Source organism: Lolium perenne, chromosome 7 (assembly GCF_019359855.2).
Source record: "Lolium perenne isolate Kyuss_39 chromosome 7, Kyuss_2.0, whole genome shotgun sequence".
In the NCBI taxonomy this organism is placed as follows: Eukaryota; Viridiplantae; Streptophyta; class Magnoliopsida; order Poales; family Poaceae; genus Lolium; species Lolium perenne.
In genome coordinates, this window is record NC_067250.2 from 141,743,951 (window position 1) to 141,765,144 (window position 21,194).

The 21,194-nt window shown below is 44.4% G+C and overlaps 1 protein-coding gene across 1 annotated transcript; it reads right to left on the reverse strand.

Annotated features, from left to right (window-relative positions):
* Window positions 1-570: 570 nt before the first annotated feature.
* Window positions 571-1,944, reverse strand: LOC139833724 (uncharacterized). The gene has a single exon (XM_071824072.1). It carries the CDS (start codon window positions 1,942-1,944, stop codon window positions 571-573), a length of 1,374 nt encoding a protein of 457 aa, XP_071680173.1.
* Window positions 1,945-21,194: the final 19,250 nt, after the last annotated feature.

The following is a 21,194-nucleotide window of genomic DNA, read 5'->3' on the forward strand; positions in this document are numbered from 1 at the left end:
TATACTTCTCACTCCAATCACTAGCATGTTTTGAGAACTTTCCTTTAGTGGATTTGAAGTTTCCTTTCTTCATTCGGCCTTCAGGCACAGGCAGGCCTAAATATTTTTCTTCAAAACATTCTGTTTCATATTTAAGAATCTCCTTAATCTGAGCTTGTGTTTCTATGTCGCACTGATCCCCATACATGATGGAGCATTTGCCAAGGCTAACAAGCTGCCCTGTACTCTCCTCATAGCGATCAAGAATTGATTTGACAACTAAAGCTTGGTCAGAAGTAGCTTCAAAGAACAACAGACTGTCATCCGCAAAAAGGACGTGTGATATACCAGGGGCACGCCGACATATATGAAGCTCATGCAATGACCTAGATTGGATCTCCTGTCTGATAAGGCTAGATAAACCATCAGCAACAAAAAGGAAGAGGTACGGAGAAAGGGGATCACCTTGGCGGATACCACGGGAGGGGGAGAAGGAGTCCAACATATGTCCGTTAAAGCGAATTGAATAGCGAACGGTGGTGACACACGCCATCACCCACCGCACCCATTTACTATGAAAGCCCAACTTCGCTAAAACTCCCTCAAGAAACCGCCAGTCCACGCGATCATACGCTTTGGCCATATCCAATTTATACGCACAAAACTTCCTGCGAGCAGCTGACCTGTTTGAATAGCATGAATGCACTCAAACGCAATTAGAGCATTATCGGTGATAAGGCGCCCCGGGATAAAAGCACTTTGCATGGGGGCGATAATATCCTGTAGAAGAGGCCTCAGCCGGTTCACCAAGCACTTAGAGACCACCTTAAAAATGACATTGCACAAACTGATTGGTCTGAAATCCTTTAACTCTCCCGGGTCATTCTTTTTTGGTATTAGCACAATAGTTGTGTCGTTAACCTCATCGGGCATTAGTCCATCTTCAAAGAAACGTTGGACCGCCAGCACCACCTCTGATTTTAGCAAATCCCAATTCCTTTGCAGAAACCGAGCAGGGAAACCGTCCGGGCCAGGTGCCTTCAGGGGGCCTATCTGAAACAAAGCATCACTAATTTCTTTTTCCGAGAAAGGGGCACACAGGTTCTCATTCATCCCTTCATCAACGCACGGCTGGAGCATATCAGTAATAATGTGCGGATTGATGGACTCATCTCTGGTATACAGGTTTTGGAAGAAGTCTGTAGCTAAACCCTCCATCTCCCTGGCATCACACGTCCAAGAACCATCTGGACGTTTTAGCTTCCGGATCTGGTTCTTCTTTTTCCTCCATGAGGCTCTCCGATGAAAGAATTTGGTATTTCTATCCCCTTCACGCAACCAGGCAACACGAGACCGTTGCATCCACATAATTTCTTCTCTGTATAATAATTCATCCATCTCCCTCTCCAAACCCTCGCGAGCAGTCATACTTCCAGTATCCGTGGCATCCTGAAGCGACGCTAGGAGTGCACGTTTCTTCTCCATTTCTTTAGGCACCCATTTAAAGTGTTCTCTTTTCCATGTATAGAGGTTGTTCATTACAGATTGAAGGGAGGAGGCGACATCACCCAGGTCAGACCCGGGTACCCGCCTAGACCACGCTTCTTCCACAGCGGCCGGTAGTGAAGGCTCCCTCTCCCAGGCGATTTCATAGCGCCTTATCGGTCTTCCGTGCTGTCTATCCGAATTCAAATCAGGAGACAGTAAGATAGGGCAGTGGTCTGAGCGTGAAGAAGCAATGTGCGTGAGCCGATGGCTTGAAAACATAGCTGACCAAGCAGGGGTGGCGACGGCGCGATCGAGCCGTACTTTAACGTTGCGAGAACCCTTCCGCCGATTGTCAAACGTCCATGGAGTTCCCGAGAACCCAATATCATGCAGGTCACAATGAGAAAGCACTTCGCGGAAGTCCATCATAAGCCTTTCGGAGCGCGGAGAATTGGAAAAGTGTTCTTCTTGCCACATGGCTTCGTTAAAGTCACCAAGCACCAACCATGGTTTGTCCGAACGAGGCTTAATGGTACGCAGTTTAGTCCACATCAGATGACGGTCACACGGTTTTGGCTCCCCATAGACAAAGGTAGCCCTCCACATGTGATCAAACGGGCCTCCACTGACATGGACATCAATGTGCCTGTTACTATACGATAATAGGTCAACGGAAATATCTTCAGTCCAGTATAAGGCAATGCCTCCTCCTTTTCCATCTCCCTGAACCTGGTAACAATCTTTCATTCCCAAACGAAAACGCAAATTCTCCACTCTACTCTTACTTTGCCTGGTTTCACAAATAAAGACCAGGCAGGGCTTGTAGGTCTGTACTAAGCAGACCAGCTCATGAACGGTCGCAGGTTGCCCCAATCCCCGACCATTCCAGCTTAATGTCGTCATTGGGCCCGGCGGTCCTCCTCGAAGGAGGCCGCCGATGTTGCCAATTCATTGTTTGTTGCATTTGTCTTTCGCTGCTTAGCCCGGTCTCGAGGGTCAGTGTATGACGGAGGTGGAGGAGGAACAACTTCTGAGCTTCCAGGTAAGATTAGGTCCGTTTCAGACGGCTCCTTTTCTGAGTTATCGTCTATGAGAGCAAGAGCTCTGCGTGCACCAAGCTCTCCGTTATCCACTGTCTCCATGGGTATAGGTTTCACCGGCCTCGATGCTGAGTCCTTTAAGTCATCCCCATCATCTAAAGAAGCTTCCTGAGATGAGCGCTTGCGTGGAGCATTTTGGCCTCCCCGACCAGGGCCTCTACCACGGCCACGCGAAGAAACGTAGCGAGGTTCCACAGTTGGCAGATTAGCCCGACGAACAGCCAGCATGAAATCACCAAACTGGAGTTGCCGAGCCGTCCACACACCATCACCACATTCTTCATGGTTGTGTCCCATCAGACCACAGTGTTTGCAGAAAAAAGGAACCTTTTCATATTTAACGAACAGCAGCTTCTTTCCTTCTCCTTCCACATTGAGTGAGACAACGCGAGTCAGGGGCCTGCCCACATTGACAAGAACACGAATCCTGACATAGTTCCCCTCATAGTACAATTTTGGGTTCATCTGAACCTCCCTTGCTTTTCCGATACGCCTTGCCAGATCATCAACGATATGCACCTTTCGGTAAAGTTCAGGTATACCATGAATTTGCAGTCCATCAAAGGAGATCTTCACTGGGTCCTCCTTGCCATCATAATCCTGGATCATCACTGCCCATCCACGGAACGTCCATGGCCCCTGATGGACCACTTTTTTCCAATCTCCTAAGCAGTGCATAGTGAAAACGAAAAGGTTCTCACCAGCCTCCCTGCAGATCGGTTCTCGCGAAAGATTCCAGACTGCCTTCATTTTTCCAAACAAAGCTTCAGCGCTAAAACTCCTAGATGTATGAACCTTACCAATCGCCATCCATCGTGAGGCTTTCTGGTACTCTTTCACTTCTTCTGCCGCAATCATAACATCATCGAGTTCGTCCTCGCGGAGATCCAAGTGCTGCAGAAGGTCTATAAAAACATTAGCAAGAAAACGTACAACTTCGGCAGATAAAAACTCTCCGAAAGGACAAAACCCAGTTACTCCTCCCGCACACCATGATTCCCCATCAATCTTGTATGCTTAAGGCTCATCCCATCATTAGCCTTTGCTTCGACACGATGAAGTCTACCGTTTGAGGCAGACCTTGAAGACCATCACCAATTGGCCTCGGGGCTATTTTCAAAACAGAGGGCAAGTTTCACTTGATTTGGTTATAGAATTCTTCTTTTAAAGGCTATTTTATTCATTGACGTGGGGACTAGGGAGTGTGTATTTGGAGATTCTGATTTCTTGTGTAGAAAGGGATGCAACTCACAATGTATTGATTGGGTGCATATGACGTTACATATATAGGCCACGTCCTCGACTATACAAGGAAGGAGGCGGGCCCAATAATAAATACAAAGATATGTATCGCTATACATAACTACAGAAGATACACATACGGATATACAAGGATATGTATCTCAACACCCCCCGCAGTCGAAGCGTCGCCTGGTCGAACGCATAGACTGGACCGGAACTCCTCAAATGACGCCGTAGGGAGACCCTTAGTCATGATATCCGCAAATTGTTGGGAGGTGGGCATATGAAGTACTCGAATGTATCCAAGGGCCACCTGTTCCCGAACAAAGTGGATGTCCAGCTCAATATGCTTGGTGCGGCGATGGTGGACCGGGTTGGCGGAGAGGTAGACGGCGGAGACGTTGTCGCAATAGACCACAGTGGCTTTGGCAACAGGACATGAGAGCTCAACGAGGAGTTGCCGCAGCCAAGAGACCTCGGCAACCGCGTTAGCAACAGCCCGGTACTCCGCTTCGACGCTGGAGCGAGAGACCGTGGGTTGTCGCTTAGACGATCAGGAGATGAGCGAAGGTCCGAAGTAGATGCAGTAGCCAGACGTGGAGCGACGCGTGTCGGGGCAGCCTGCCCAATCGGCGTCCGAGTAGGCGACGATGTCCGTGGCGGTGGAGGCGTGGAGGGAGAGGCCGAAGTCCATGGTGCCACGAATGTAGCGGAGGATCCGCTTGACCGCAGCCCAATGAGGATCCCGTGGAGCATGCATGTGAAGGCACACCTGCTGGACAGCATACTGCAGCTCGGGGCGGGTCAAGGTGAGGTACTGCAGGGCACCGACGATGGAGCAAAAAGTGACGCGTCTGTGGCCAACGAACCATCCGTGGCGGAGAGCTTGGACTTCGTGTCGACAGGCGTAGCCGCGGGTTTGCAATTAAGCATACCGACACGGTCCAGGAGCTCGTGGGCGTACTTGCGCTGATGAAGGAAGAAGCCATCGGTGCGACGTACGACCTCGATGCCGAGGAAGTAGTGCAGGGGCCCCAAGTCCTTGAGGGCAAACTCAGCGCGAAGACGCTCGGTGATCTGTCGCAGCAGGTCCGTCGAGCTGGCCGTCAAGATGATGTCGTCGACGTAGAGCAGCAGGTACGCGGTGGTGGTGCCATTGTTGTACACAAACAACGAGGCATCAGAGCGGGTGGAGCGGAAGCCGAGTTGGTGAAGAAACGCTGCGATGCGTTGGTACCAGGCGCGTGGGGCCTTGATACGTCTCCGACATATCGATAATTTCTTATGTTCCATGCCACTTTATTGATGATACCTACATGTTTTATGCATACTTTATGTCATACTTATGCATTTTCCGGCACTAACCTATTAACAAGATGCCGAAGAGCCAGTTGCTGTTTTCTGCTGTTTTTGGTTTCAGAAATCCTAGTAAGGAAATATTCTCGGAATTGGACGAAATCAACGCACACGGGCCTATTTTTGCACGAAGCTTCCAGAAGTCCGAGGGAGAGACGAAGTGGGGCCACGGGGCGCCACCACACTAGGGCGGCGCGGCCCAGGGGGGCCCGCGCGGCCCTAGCGTGTGGGGCCCCCGTGACGCCTCCTGACCTGCCCTTCCGCCTACTTAAGGTCTTCGTCGCGAAACCCCCAGTACTGAGAGCCACGATACGGAAAACCTTCCAGAGACGCCGCCGCCGCCAATCCCATCTCGGGGGATTCAGGAGATCGCCTCCGGCACCCTGCCGGAGAGGGGAATCATCTCCCGGAGGACTCTTCACCGCCATGGTCGCCTCCGGAGTGATGAGTGAGTAGTTCACCCCTGGACTATGGGTCCATAGCAGTAGCTAGATGGTCGTCTTCTCCTAATTGTGCTTCATTGTTGGATCTTGTGAGCTGCCTAACATGATCAAGATCATCTATCTGTAATGCTACATGTTGTGTTTGTTGGGATCCGATGAATAGAGAATACTATGCTATGTTGATTATCAATCTATTATCTATGTGTTGTTTATGATCTTGCATGCTCTCCGTTATTAGTAGAGGCTCTGGCCAAGTTTTTACTCTTAACTCCAAGAGGGAGTATTTATGCTCGATAGTGGGTTCATGCCTCCATTAAATCTGGGACAAGGATGAAAGTTCTAAGGTTGTGGATGTGCTGTTGCCACTAGGGATAAAACATCGATGCTATGTCTAAGGATGTAGTTGTTGATTACATTACGCACCATACTTAATGCAATTGTCTGTTGTTTGCAACTTAATACTGGAAGGGGTTCGGATGATAACCTGAAGGTGGACTTTTTAGGCATAGATGCATGCTGGATAGCGGTCTATGTACTTTGTCGTAATGCCCAATTAAATCTCACAATACTCATCATAACATGTATGTGCATGGTCATGCCCTCTTTATTTGTCAATTGCCCAACTGTAATTTGTTCACCCAACATGCTTATTCTTATGGGAGAGACACCTCTAGTGAACTATGGACCCCGGTCCATTCTTTACATCGAATACAATCTACTGCAATACTTGTTCTACTGTTTTCTGCAAACAATCATCATCCACACTATACATCTAATCCTTTGTTACAGCAAGCCGGTGAGATTGACAACCTCACTGTCACGTTGGGGCAAAGTAATTTGGTTGTGTTGTGCCGGTTCCACGTTGGCGCCGGAATCCCTGGTGTTGCGCCGCACTACACTTCACCGCCATCAACCTTCAACGTGCTTCTTGACTCCTACTGGTTCGATAAACCTTGGTTTCTTACTGAGGGAAACTTACTGCTGTACGCATCACACCTTCTACTTGGGGTTCCCAACGGTCGCGTGTTGTACGCGTGTCAAGCTAAATTTCTGGCGCCGTTGCCGGGGACGTGAAGGAAAACTACACCACAGAGACTTCTAACTCCCTCGTCAACTACGCGCCAGCAAGTAAATTTTTGGCGCCGTTGCCGGGGATATCAAGACATGCTGCAAGGGGAGTCTCCACCTCCAATCTCTTTATTTTGTTTTTGTCTTGCTTTATTTTATTTAGTACTTTGTTTGCTGCACTAAAACAAAACACACAAAAAATTAGTTGCTAGTTTTACTTTATTTACTATCTTGTTTGCATTCTCCATATTAAAAACACAAAAAAAATTAGTTACTTGCATTTTACTTAGTTACTTGCATTTTACTTCTGTTACCATGTCTAGTTCTGCACCTGTTACTTCCTCACCTGAGGAATTAGTCTTCACTTTTAAACAAGGGGATGAGGAGAGTTTTAAAGATGCTTGGTCCAGAATTTTTTATTCTTATCGTAAAGCTGAACCTCAAATGACTCTAAGTTTGCTCCTTAGTAACTTTTATTTTGGGCTTATGATTCGCTATAGATATGCCTTGGATGCTGTAGTGGGAGGAGATTTCCTTCATTGCAATGGGGATCAAGCTTTTAATGCCATAAAGAAATTGGTTGCATCACATGATTCAGCTAATAACTTTGATTCAGCTCTTATTAGCATTTATAATAGATTAAACACTCTTGAGACAAGTACATCTCGCTTGCACGAAAATTATAGCTATGTTCGTAACCGTCTTGATCAAGTTTTAGTGAACTCTGAACCTTCATTATGGGACCCTACTATTAAAGTTGTTATCGGCGGTCAAACTTTTCATGCCAATTGTGATATTATGTCTGAATTTTGCCTTATGCCTAAGAGTATTTATGAATCTTTGACACTTTGGGGACTCGTTGAAGGGGGAGAAGGAATAACTCTTATTGATAACTCTGTTACAATTCCTAAGGGAATAGCCGCGGGTGTGCATACAACCATTCTTGGAAGAACAATATCAATTGATTATCTTGTTATTGAATGTGTAGGAACGGGACAAATCACACTCGGAAGATCCCTGCTGAAACTATTGGGAGCAGTCATAGATGTGGGAGAAGGCACCCTAAAATTCACCTCTACACCGGGGGTGTGGTGACCCGGCATACCACTGCATGGTGTAGTATGCAAGTCTGATACAACACCAATGAAACACCGTTCCACTAGTATTATATCGCTCAGAGTGGTACAACAGAAACATATGCGGGTCCAAGGCATGTCTATAGAATTACAACTCTGACTCTATTACATAAGATCAACATAGCCTCCTACTTTACAATGAGGTAAATCTGCAAATAAACTCCAGAAGAACGACTCGTAGTCTAATCCTGTCACGAACTCTATTTGTAGAGTATTTACCTAGCTATAGAGGTTAAGAATATATTCTAGCTAAATAGGAGCTAGATTCAGGAAGCTAGTTCACTTCTATGGCTAAACTAGGTTTTCTCCTTGTTGGATGTGGTATCTGACTCCTCTGACAGGGTCTTGTCTCTTGAAGTAGTTGTTGACTCCTCGGCCTTCGAGTTGCACTGTGGATCCTCCTTCGATACCTCCATATCTAAGCAGGGGATTTAAGAGTGGGATGAGTACGAGCGTACTCAACAAGTTCATTATAGGAAAGAGGTGTTTAATGCACTAGCTACGGCATTAGACTAGAAAGTCTAATACCAATGCAGGTTTTCATAATCATTTCTACAAAAGGTTACTTTTATTCAGAAGAACTATGTCCGTCAGCCTTCACCGGTTTACTAGAACTTCATGGAGCTCCTTTCCGGCCGCGTTCGCAGTTCCATATCCCGGAACAGGGAGTGACAGGTCACGATTCATTACACTCTGCAGAGGTGTGTTGCTTTACCCATAAGAGATCTTATCCTTGTTGCCAACCGAGTTGCAGGCTCGTCCACACTTCCTTTGGTGTGAGGTCAGGAGTAAGGTCATAGCCAATCATATTCCTCCGCTACCTCGCACACCCACCCTTTGTTGCAAACCCCGACCCTGGGTCCTCGTCGGTCCACTTACACCATTTAAGGACGGACCCCGACCACGACAACGATGCAGGATCGAACCAAACTCCTTCGCCGGTAGCTGCAACCCATCATAGACCACATTACCGTGGGGAATTAGAGTGGGATCCCCACCCTCAAGTTGTTCCGCAAGCCGCAACCGCTACGGTATGCACAACATAACCGTGGGGACTTAGAATGGGTTCCCCACCCACAAGCTGCTCCGCAAGATACAACTGCTACGGTAAGCGCATCCGTTGATGTACAAGAGGTGGAAATACGATTGACTAGTCCGTCCCATTCCAGATCTTATGGTTAACACGGGTATTACGGCACAAGAATCACTGGCGACATTTGTTGTTTAATCCTAGGTGGATATAAACCCTTGCAATGGAACCTCCACCATATCAACACAATCCATGGTTCCATTGCCCACCACATAGTCATATTCATAGTTATGAAAAGAGTGGTTTTGGTTTTTATGCAATAGTGATAATCATAGTACTTTGCAAGTAATTTGATAAAGATACTCAAATGACATGAGCAAGTGATGAACTTGCCTTTCTTGACTGCAAGATTATGCAGGCAAGGTCTTCGATACGCAATAACTCCAAATTCTGAAATAGCATCATCGTCCGGTAAGGACGATGTTTAAAAGATTGGCAAGGATGCAATAATGCATAAGTATGAGATGTAATCGTTCTAAGCGTGACCTAACCCCGATGATTTAGGATTAGTGAGTTGTAATGATTGGTTCAGGGTGTGTTGCACTTTTTAGAGTGATTCACAAACAAGGTTCTTATTCAGGTGTGATTACTTGGTATCATAAACAGGTAGATAATAAAACATAATAATCAATTGAGCACACAAAGAATGATAATTGGCATAATGTTAACAAGTAAAGAACAGTGGTCAGTTTTAGTACTATAGGCATGGTTAATGGTTAATTATCATATACTTTAAAAGAATAACTTTTGAAGAACATGTTCTTTAATAAAGAACAGGTATGATAATTAGGTTGAGGGGTTCTATGGTTGATGATGGTTCCATTTAGTTTCTGGAGTCGGTATTAGATGGATCACAACCTAGTTGGATTCATCAACACCTAGGGCATGTAAGGTTGAGTTAAGCCTAGGCACCCTAAGCGATTATCCATACAAGGTTGCTGTTAAGGTTAATTTATCTGACTGTGATTGCTAGCTAGGGTTTATAGGTTCTTTATAAGCAGGGTTTATGATGATTCTTTATTTACTTGAAAAGAATAACTTTTGAAGAACATACTTCTTAAGTAATAAGAAGTATTATAATTTAGTTTGAGGTTGTCTAGGGTTTGCTATTGGATTCACTAAGTAAAGAATGGTTGGCTCTTAGATGGGATGGTTCCTAAGTATCTCACACTAGTAGGGTTTAGTGGAGTATGGTATGTAATGCTAAACATTAGATATGATTGCTATTAGAATTCATCACGATGGTGTGATGCTAAGTAGGAATGATTAAGGTTGGTGTTTTAGTAATAGGATCTAGGGTTTACACTTGGCTCACCCTACTTGATTAACTAGGTAGGATAGGTATGCATACATGGAATCTGAATTATGGATAATAGGGCTCCTACATTTTATGTGAACATGGTAAGTATTTATTTGCTAATTATGGTTCTATGGATCAGAGGAAAAATATCATGATCACTTATCCTAACCTAGGGTTTAGGTTAGAAACAAATTAGAGTTCATATGAATAAATGGAGCTAGGTTGCCTAATGGTATTAGGGTTTTAGGGTCCCACATTAAATTATGGGTTCCTGGTTCTATTACTTATGAAATTAGGGTTTTCTAAATACCCTAAAGTTCTTGAATTAATAACTTCACTTTAAGGTTGAAGTTATTAATAACTTTGAAATAAATTAATATTGGTATTTTATTATTTTTAATTAATTAATAATTAAGGTAATTATTAATTAGGGTTTAAATTCTACTATAAAGGATTAAATAAGTTATAAATAAAGAAAATTAGTGTTAATGTTTTCTTTATTTACCTTACTGGTTTTTATTTATTTTAGATAGTTTTCCTAATTATTGAATTTTAATTGAATTTAGAATTAAATTAAAGGCTTAATTAACAGGTATTAAACAATTAAATTTTTATTAAAAATAAAAATTTCATATTATATTTTTATTAAATAGAATTTACTTTTATAAGAATTTTGATGTCTAATTTTTATTTTTCTGAGCTTTTATGAATTTCCTATGAATTTGCAAAGTTTCAGGTATTAATGAAATTTGGAAATTTAAAACGAACTGGCTAAAGACACCCGGGCTAGTCTACACATAGACACTGACCAGTGGGCCTATGTCCACGTCAGCCGCCACCTATGCATGGACTAAGTCAAAATTGAAATCATGGCTTGGGAGCTCACTGCCGGCGAAATTCGATGACGGCGGCGAGACTCCAGACGGATTACGGGCGCGCGGTGATGCTCTAGCTACTCTGCGTGTCACGGGGATGCTAACGATGGTGGCGCCGCCCGCTCTTGGTCGCCGGCGCTTGCCCGACGGCAAGGCCGAGCGGCGGAGCTCGCAGGCCCACGACGTTGGCGCGGTACAGAGGGCTAGGAAGGGCGCGAAGTGGTCTATGAGGTGCAGGAGCTCACCATGAACGCGTAGGAGGGCTCAGACGACGCAGAGATGGCCGGAAGGCGACTCCATGGCCGACGGAGACGGTGGCCGGGCGCGAAGAAGACGAGCTTGATGGGGTGGATTTAGGTCGTCCCGCATCGATTCCTCGTGCAGGCGAAGCAAGTCGAGCATGGCGACGCTGATGGCGTCCTCAGCGTGGCTCGGGGATACCCCAATCGACGGCGACGACGAACGGCCGGCTCAGCTAGGGTTTCCGATTTTCCGAATTGTTGCAGAGAGATGGGGAATTGGAGACTAAGGTTGTGGACGGCGGCGAGAGGGGTACTTATAGGCTCCAGAGAGCGGCGGCGAGCATCTTGGCGCGGCCGGTGGCGGAGGAGCTGCCACCGAGCTGCTTGCCGGGATGGACGAAGACGATGGCCCCCTCCCCTGCGTGAAAAGAACGTGAAGGGGTAAGTTGGGCTAGGCTGCTGGTGGGCTTGGGCTGCTGGGCTGATGCTGAGGGCTGCCAGGCAGGCTGCTGCTGGGCTGCGTGGCCAGGTAAGCCTGCTCTCCCTTTCTTTCTTTTATCTGTTTTCTTTTTCTAGTTATTGTTTTCTGATTTCTAATTTGAATTCTGTTTTGAATTCTCTTTTGCAGGTTTTTCTTATTTCAAGTTGATGGAAACTAATAAGATGGTTAATAGTAATATTGTTGGATTAGGGTTCTATATGTGTGTATTAACACATAACACATAGTTAATAGTATTGGGTTGAGGATAGAATATTTCATATATATATAATTGATTTTATAATCCAACTATAAAAGGGTTCTAAATTATTTTCCCAAAAAGGGCCTTACTAATTATCTAGTGATGATTATTGTTTCGTATGGTATTTCTTTATAAGAAATTATCTGCAAAGTAAAGCCAACTATTTGGTTTCTTATATAGGGTTATAGTTTTATGGGCATGATTTCCTGTGCCCCAATATTTATAAATATTGGAGATTAAGTTTGGTTTGTTCCCATGGCTATTGGTATTACTTTCTTAAGTCTTGGAATTGAATGATTAGAGTAGATCTTACTCCACTTAGGAGAATTTTATTTGTTTGAGAAAATAGTTGGGTGTGCCTAAGTATACATGGGTTGAAACTTATTTGTAGCTTAGGTTTTAGTTGTGATCACCCAAATGATACTCAAACCAGGTTTGAGATTTAATTCTAGGGTGTAGAGATGAGATGACACCATATTGCATGTGATAGGGTTTAATCTCCCCTAACCATGACTAGGTGGTTACTGGCTTAATATTTCATGTGCTTCCCTAATTACTAAGGATTTGAGAATTGGTTTTATCTTCTACCAATTTAACTTCTATTTTTATCCCCAATTTATCATTAAAGTAACTACATTGGTAATACTTATTTTTATAGTTAACTTTGGTCAAATGGATTGTTGGTTTCTCACCATATAAAGTATGGAGTTTTACTCTAAGGTTTTCTTAGGTTCTTTAATTTATGAAATGTTGATGTGTTAGGATTCTACTTATGATCACCAAGTGATTCACAAGTTAAGGTTGGAATATAAGTCTAGGATTGCTTACTAGTGATCTCCCCATGATTTCATGTGATGAATAATATCTACTGATCATATAAGTGTTAGCATTTGGATTATACTCCTATTTCTCCAGAGCATGGTCATGGATTAGGCATGATCCACTTGTTCTTAATCTCCTTACCTCAAGTTCTTAGGGTTTATGATCATTACCCAATTTGTAATGATCAAAGGTTTGGTTTCCTAAAGTATCTTTCATGATCTAAGTTTCTCACTTCTAAGATCAAGTATTGTCTTGATCACCTAGGGTGTAGTACTTCTATTTTATTTTCCTGGATGGTCCTACTATGGTTGTCTCAATAGATTAAATCCCAGGAGAATTCCTGAGGTAATTACTTAGAGTTCTCTCAAGGATTGATGGTTTAACCACTTGAATACATGTGGTGACCCTGCATACCACTGCATGTTGTAGTATGCCAGTCGTTGATATAACATTCGCGAAGTACCATTCCGCAAATATTACATCCCTCAGAGTAGTACAACAGAACATAGCAAGGTCCATAACTCATTCACATATTATTACAATCATCATACACAAGTCGTCTCGGAGCTCCTCTTGGGTCCTAAGAGGATAACTCCTGGGTTCGAGGCGAACCCAACTTAACTTACAATACCATTGTCTCATTAAACTAAACATTTATTTAATCAAGCAGCTCTGTAGTAAGAGTTTGTGCTGCTCGGCTACTACTACTCCTCAGAGATCTCTAGGCTTGTTCTCCCCCGGAAGCCTCCCCGGATCCGTAGACGATGATGTAGTCTACGCCTTCCACTCCTCCTGAGAGGTCTGGTTCCTCGTAGCCGATGATCTCGGCTCCATCATTGCTGTCGTAGTCCTCCTCCTCCAGATGGTTCAGACAATCTAAGCATGGGGTTTAAGAGTGGTATGAGTACGAGCGTACTCAACAAGTTCATTATAGATAAGAGGTGTTTAATGCACTAGCTACGATATTAGACCAGAAAGTCTAATACCAATGCAAGTTTTGATAAACATTTCTTCAAGAGATTGCTTTTATTTCAAAGAGCTATGTCCGTCAGCCTTCACCGGTTTACTAGAACTTCATGGAGCTCCTTTCCGGCCGCGTTCGCGATTCCTCAATCCGGAACAGGGAGTGACAGTCACAGATTCTTTACACTCTGCAGAGGTGTGTTGCTTTACCCATAAGAGATCTTAACCTTGGTGCCAACCGGGCAGCTTTCCCGTCCACACTTCCTTTGGTGTGAGGCCCGGTATAAGGTCTAGCCAATCATGTTCCTCCGCTACCTCGCACACCCACCCTTTGTTGCATACCCCGACCCTGGGTCCTCGTCGGTCCTCTTATACCAATTAAGGATGGACCCCGACCACGACAACAGTTTGGGACTCGTTAACCAAACTCCTTCGCCGGTAGCTGCAACCCATCATAGACCACTTACCGTGGGGAATTAGAATGGGATCCCCACCCCACCGCTTGCCCAACCTGGGTCAAGTGTATACGGTAAGCGCATCCGTTGATGTACGAGAGGTGGAAACACTTTTGACTACTCCGTCCCACTCCAGATCTTATGGTTAACACGGGTATTACGGCACAAGAATCACTGGCGACATTTGTTGTTTAATCCTAGATGGATATAAACCCTTGCAATGGAACCTCCACCATATCAACACAATCCATGGTTCCATTGCCCACCACATAGTCATATTCATAGTTATGAAAATAGTGGTTTTAGTTTTTATGCAATAGTGATAACCATAATACTTTGCAAGTAATTTGATAGAAATACTCAAATGACATGAGCAAGTGATGAACTTGCCTGAACACTGCAAAGTTCTGCAGTTGGTAGGTATGGACTGACCCTTGTCCTCTTGTTCTGAAAAATAGCATCATTGTCCGATAAGGGCAATGGTTAAAGAAGCAATTATGCATGATTCCATTTTTAGGGTTTGTTCCCCCCTTCCGATGTCGTTGTTATCTTATGAGAGGTTAATACTAAGATAGATTTGGAGATACTCTATTTATGATAAATACAACCTTGAAATATTGTCAAGGTGTTTTTAAAGTCCAATTGCATTAATGGACTTATTTTTATTATTGAAAATAATATGTGTGATTTAATTCATTATTTAAATCTTCAAATTAAGACTTATTCTTAATTGGCTTCAAAAATTCTCTTTGATATTTTATTTAGATAGAGAATTTTATGCTGATTGATTTTCATATTTTTTATTAATTTTTTAGAGCTCTTATCAATTTTCTATTAAATTTCCAAGTTTTCTTGTTTTAAATGAAATTGTGAAATGTCTATATTGCCCCTGGGCCCACCTATCAGTGGAGCCCAGAGGGTTGGGCTAGACCAGCTCGGGTCCAACCGACCCGAGCGGTCGGTCGCTCACTTCCTCTCCCCGCGCCACTCGACCTAACCCTAATCCCCTTCGCCTCTCTGGCGATTTCCTCGTCGCCGCCTCCTTCTCGGAATTCCTCCGGCCAACTCAGGCCGCCGCCACCGGCGAGATCAGGTGGATCTGATCCGCCTTTCGACGGCGGACACGGTGGTCCGCGTCGATCTGGATTTCATCCACGCTACCATGCGGCCCCAACTCGCCTGCAACCCTGGCCGCATGGATTCATGGCGATGCGCCGCCTGCCGGCGCCCCTGATGCTGCGGTGTTGCTGTGCCAGGCCGTGGTGCTATGGTGCTGCCATGGCCTGGCTTGGCCTGGCGCCGCCGCGCTCCGGCGTGTACCGCCGTGGCCGCCATGGCTGCGCTGTTCTCCTCGACTCCGGGTAAGTGCGCCTCCTTTCCTGCTCCCCTCCTGTGCCTGACCTTCTTCCACCTCTAGACCTGCTGCTGTGGTGTGCTTGCCTACGCAAGCCCTGCTGTGTTCATCTGCAGCGCCAAGTTTGCCTGCTCCTGTTATGCTATGCTGCTGCGCTATGCGTGTGCTACTGCGCAAGATTGCTAAGCTGTATGCCTGTGAAAGCTTGCTTTACTTGCTAGAGTTCTTCCCTGTGCCTCTGCTCTTGGTTCTATGCTTGCCTGACATCAAATGTGTTCATATATACTACTCTGGCTTGATTGCAGTGTGCAACTCTTGCAAATTTGCAAGAACCAGTGCACCTGGGTGCTCTTCAGTGTGCTATAATTCATGGACATGCTCCATTGAGCAGGCTTTTGGTCTAGTCAATACCCTCTCTTGATGATAAGCTACTGCATACAATTATTTGTCATATTTTTGATTGTCTGCTATGCCATTGTTCCTGTTCTGTGGCCATTTAATTTATATGGTTAAAGTGTTGATGCTAGGCTTGGTTCTAGCATGCTTGATCAAGTCCTGATGATCTTATGATCATCAGTTGCCTGGTGAATGGCTGCTGTTTCATTCTGGTGTCTAGCTGATGCTCTCCTGATGTCAGTGTAACACAGTGGCTTGTGTTTGTACTCCTTGGTGTTTGCTCAAGCCCCTGCTACTATCTGCAATGATCCATTGGATCATCTGCATGGCCTGGTGCATAGCTTACTTCTCTGTTTCATTTATCTGTGTAGCTTTGATTCATTAAGTAGATAAATGCTGTGAACTGCTCTGCAGTGATGATCATATAAATGAATTTAATTAAGCTAGAGGGATGCCAATCATATATTGGGAACCCTAGCTTCACTTGAACCCTTCTGGGTAATGATATATGTGCTGGTTTGATGGTTTGATTGCTTAAGTGGTAGAGGTTGCCTCAACAGCCATTCTTGACTGTTCAGGAAGCTCCCACATCTTGTTGGCTTCTTTGTGATTCTTGGATGCTTACTGGTTGATCCAGATTTGGACTTCCAGTGGCTCTTTGCTGTTGACAAACTTAAATAGACATATATTGTCTATCAGTCTGATGGAATCAATAGCTATAGGTGTTGAGTATGTGGCCAGGCTAGCTGTGTCTTCATCTGCTGCTGGATTTCTTCAGTTATGCATTAATTTACATGGCTGTTGTTCCCTTTAGATGCTTAACCAATGGCCTCTCTACTCTTGCTTGCACCATATGGCTTAGTAGCCAGATGATGACACAAACAGGGTACTCACACCCTTTTGCTTCTGTGTGTTTGATGCATATGCTTATTTATGAACAAAACCATCTGGTTTGTTCATGTTGAGTTGTATACCTCACTCCAGCTCCTAGAAATAGAGTGTTGGTGTAGAGGATTTTCTTCAGTGTTGATCTGATGGTTGAGTTGCTTGCCCTGCTCCTCCTGGTGAGCTTGTGAAGCTTGGTTTATTTTCTGGTGATTGGGAATAGATGAAACAGCTCTAGCTGTTCATCTGTTCTTGGTGTTCTTGGCTGTTCTTGGTGTTCTTACCACTTCTTTGTCGATGGATGAGCAAATGGCTAGGGTTTGAGCACCGAAAAGGTTATATATGGTGCTTTCTTTGTACTCTCCCCGGTCGGCAGCTTTTGTGTCCGGTCACTTTGGTGACTCTCCCCTGGTTTGTGTGTCTTTGTGAGGCATGCGGCTATCCCCTGTGAGCTGCCTGTGTGCTTCATAGGTTGGGACTTGGTCCTTTGGCTTGACACCCCGGCAGTGTTTGAGTTATCCTCTCAATTTGATCATATTTGCTAACCTGCCAAGTGGTTTTACCACTTGGCATAATCCCTATTTTCTTGTCTTTGTTGTCTTGCTATACAGGTTTAAGGAAATGATCAAGAAGTTCAATCAAGTGATGTCCAAGAAAATCATGAAGATTTTCTTATCTAGTTTAGCCATTTACAACATCTTTGTAATTTTCATTTTCTATTTTCTATTTATTCAATTCTTGTAATGTGTTGTAATATTTTATATTTCAATTCTGGATATTGTAAAGACAATGTATCTTGTGTGATTATTAATAAAGCTCAAAGTTTCCTTAATGAGCTTTACTAAGTAAATGTAATGTTTATATTCTTGATTATTTTTATTTGTTTAATGAATTACCTCAATTTTGAATTATGAGATATTTATATGATGTTTAAATTTGAAATTCAAAAGTTCTTGTGTTTGAATTCAATCATGCAACTTAAGTTGTAATGCAATACTCTCCTCTCTTCTCAAAACCCTAATTTAGTTAGGTGAGTTGCAAGTTTGTCGCACTCTCGAAACCCTAACCCTGTAAGGTGTCGAGAGAGAAACTTGTTCCCCTTCGATGCAGTTTTTGTTTAAAAGCGCGAAATTTCCCCAGAATTTACTATGCAGTGCACATCCCTTTCTAAAATCTACCCCTCGATCGTCTCTAAACCTGGGATATTACAATACACTACAAGAAAAGTTCTGATAGACAACGTCTCAAAATCGTCCGCTAAGGGGTATTTTTCGTCGCCCATGGGCCTAACCCGACGATATGGGTTCTGTTGTGGAAACTGCGTCAGGCAAAGTCCAACGACGTTTTTTTCGGTCCGTCGCGCTTGGGCGCCCTTCCGCCACGGAAAATCGGACCGTTGCGCAAGTGTTTCCGGGAGCCCGTTGATCGCCGACGTCATGCAACCGACACACGTGGCGACGCCGTTAATCGGCTAACGGCGTTAACCTACGAAACCCGTGGTAGATGGTAGGCCCACACGAGGCCTGCCACGTCTTAAGCGGGCCGGGCCAGCTGACATAGTTTGACCGGTCAACTATATAGCTGGGCTGGCCCATTAGTTACGTGGGCCGGGCCTAACCTCTAAGGTTGACTGGTCAAAACTTAAATGGGCCGGCCCATTTAACATGTGGGGTCCACCTTACAGCTACTGGGCCGGCCCAAGAAGCAAGTGGGCCGGGCCGAAACACAGGTGGGTCCCACTTTCCTGTTAAAGGGCCGGCCCATTTAGTGTGTGGGGTCCACCGTGTAGCAAGTGGGCCGGCCCAAAAACACAGGTGGGTCCCACTTTCCAGTTAAAGGGTCGGCCCATTTAGTATGTGGGGTCCACCATATAGCAAGTGGGCCGGCCCAACAAGATAGTGGGCCGGGCCAAAAACACAGGTGGGTCCCACTTTCCTGTTAAAGGGCCGGCCCATTTGGTGTGTGGGGTCCACCATATAGCAAGTGGGCGGCCCAACAAGATAGTGGGCGGGCCAAAGCACAGTGGGTCCCACCTTCCTGTTAAAAGGTCACCATTGAGTATGTGGGGTCCACCATATAGCAAGTGGGCCGGCCCAACAAGATAGTGGGCCGGGCCAAAAACCCATGTGGGTCCCACCTTCCTGTTAAAGGGCCGGCCCATTTAGTACGTGGGGTCCACCATATAGCAAGTGGGCCGGCCCAACAAGATAGTGGGCGGGCCAAAAGCACATGTGGGTCCCACCTTCTGTTAAAGGGCCGGCCCATTTACCATGTGGGACCACCATATACCAAATGGGGTGGCCCAACAAGATAGTGGGCCGGCCCAATAAGCATGTGGATCCCACTATCGTGTAACCGGGCCGGCCTACTAAAGAAGTGGGCCGGCCCAAAATGAAAGTGGGTCCCACACTACTGTAAGTGGGCCGGCCCAATCTGTTGTAGTGCCCTACTTGTTTGACTAGTCAACATGCATTAAATTTCATGAGCCTAAAATCTGATATCAATGATACACACAATTACATACACAAATAAAAAAGTAGGAAAATTACAAGGCAATTCATGTGCCCAAATAAAAAATTACATAGAATCATTGAGGACTTCTATTAGCATCATCAATAACACGTTGACATTTGGCAATCGCCTTGATTGAATCTTGTGTACTCTTTGTCAACATATCGGCTACAGATCTTAAAGCGACAATACCATGTCTTTTATAAAGTACAGCCTTGAGATATTTCTTGTTTGATGAAAGCAATGGTCTAGGTTGACGGCTATGAGAAGATGCATCAAGAAATATCGAAGTTTTTGTGGGCCTCACTTCTAATGAAGATTGCTTCATCAAAAGCGCATTCGATAATAATGCAAAAAGAGTTAAACGATGAACTATGCAAACATTTATTATGCAATGTAGATATAAGATAATAACAAGTTGCATAAATAAGACAATGTATGGAACTTGTACTAAGCACAAACTTACATCATAATGTTGCACGTGGTCGCTACAGATCCTTTTTTGGCGACTATCTTCTAATGATGACTCGCTTCATTAAAACGTGCATTCGTAACATTGCAAACATAGTTACAACAATTAACTATTCAAACATGTATTACGCAATGTAGAGATCAGATAACGACATGTAGCAGAAATAAGCACAAGATAAGATAAGATGCATGTACTAAGCACATCTTTGGCTCATTGCAGTCCTTCTCTTGCGTGCACTAGTCGTGGTCAACATGCCTGTCATTTTAGGTTCAGCCATCAAATGAAATGCTAATCCTCCTGCTCCATTGTCCTTAATCTGTGTTTAGATATCACATTTAAGACCAAGTCAGCTGGTTTCAAATAACAAAAAACTTGAGCTGCCAAATGAATAAGCCAATATTTACCAGATATCGATTAAAACCAACTAGATGTTGCTTTGCATGAGATACGAATTTCAGACATTCAGATTTAGAGTAGGGTAATGCCAAGGTTTTCCACATAAAGTAAAGCGGCATTAAGAATGACCAAATGTCGAGGTTCAAATCACCTTCGCAGCTTCTCCAAGACAAGCATATCAAATAGGCGTAAACATAGTAAAGCATGAATGGCATTGCTATGGCAGGGTTCCAAGTGTTAATCTCTTGCATAAGGAACAATGCATATAGGTTATAGATAATAACGGAAGTAAACTGCCAAAATTACCAACCAAGAACTCAGATTCCAACCTTCCCTAGCGTCCCCACTGTTAATGTTGGATGTTCTAATAAGTGGTTCGCATGATCAATCCCTAGGAAAAATAACATTGACAAGTCAGTCTATGATAATACAAAGACCGGACATGCACGCAGAATAACTATATAAGCTAAAGACGAGGTATAATAGAAAGCAGATTGGAAATGCACATAGCATGATTATAAAAGCGATGTGAGAATAGCGAGACACGAGAAAACAGCTAGCGACTAGCGGTGAGCTAATGACGTGGTATAAGAACAAGCAGATTGGAAATGCCCATAGCATGACTATAAAAACGGTGCGACAATAGCATGCGGTACAAAAACAATTGGCAGCAAATGAATGGGTATAAGGCTATAAATATGTGGATGCACACAGTGTCGATAGAATGAACAGATGGTAGCGACCGGATAATGCTTTTGTACTTGTACAATATTTAAACAAACTTCATGCGAAGCAACACATCAAGAAAGTTAACGGCATATGAGATCTGCAAATAACTACACAAAACATGGCTAAAGAAACACCGCGATCTAACGGGCCAG

Bases quoted from the DNA above. Each gene is read 5' to 3' on its own strand.
- LOC139833724 (XM_071824072.1), bottom strand. From the start codon at position 1,944: ATGTGGCAAGAAGAACACTTTTCCAATTCTCCGCGCTCCGAAAGGCTT.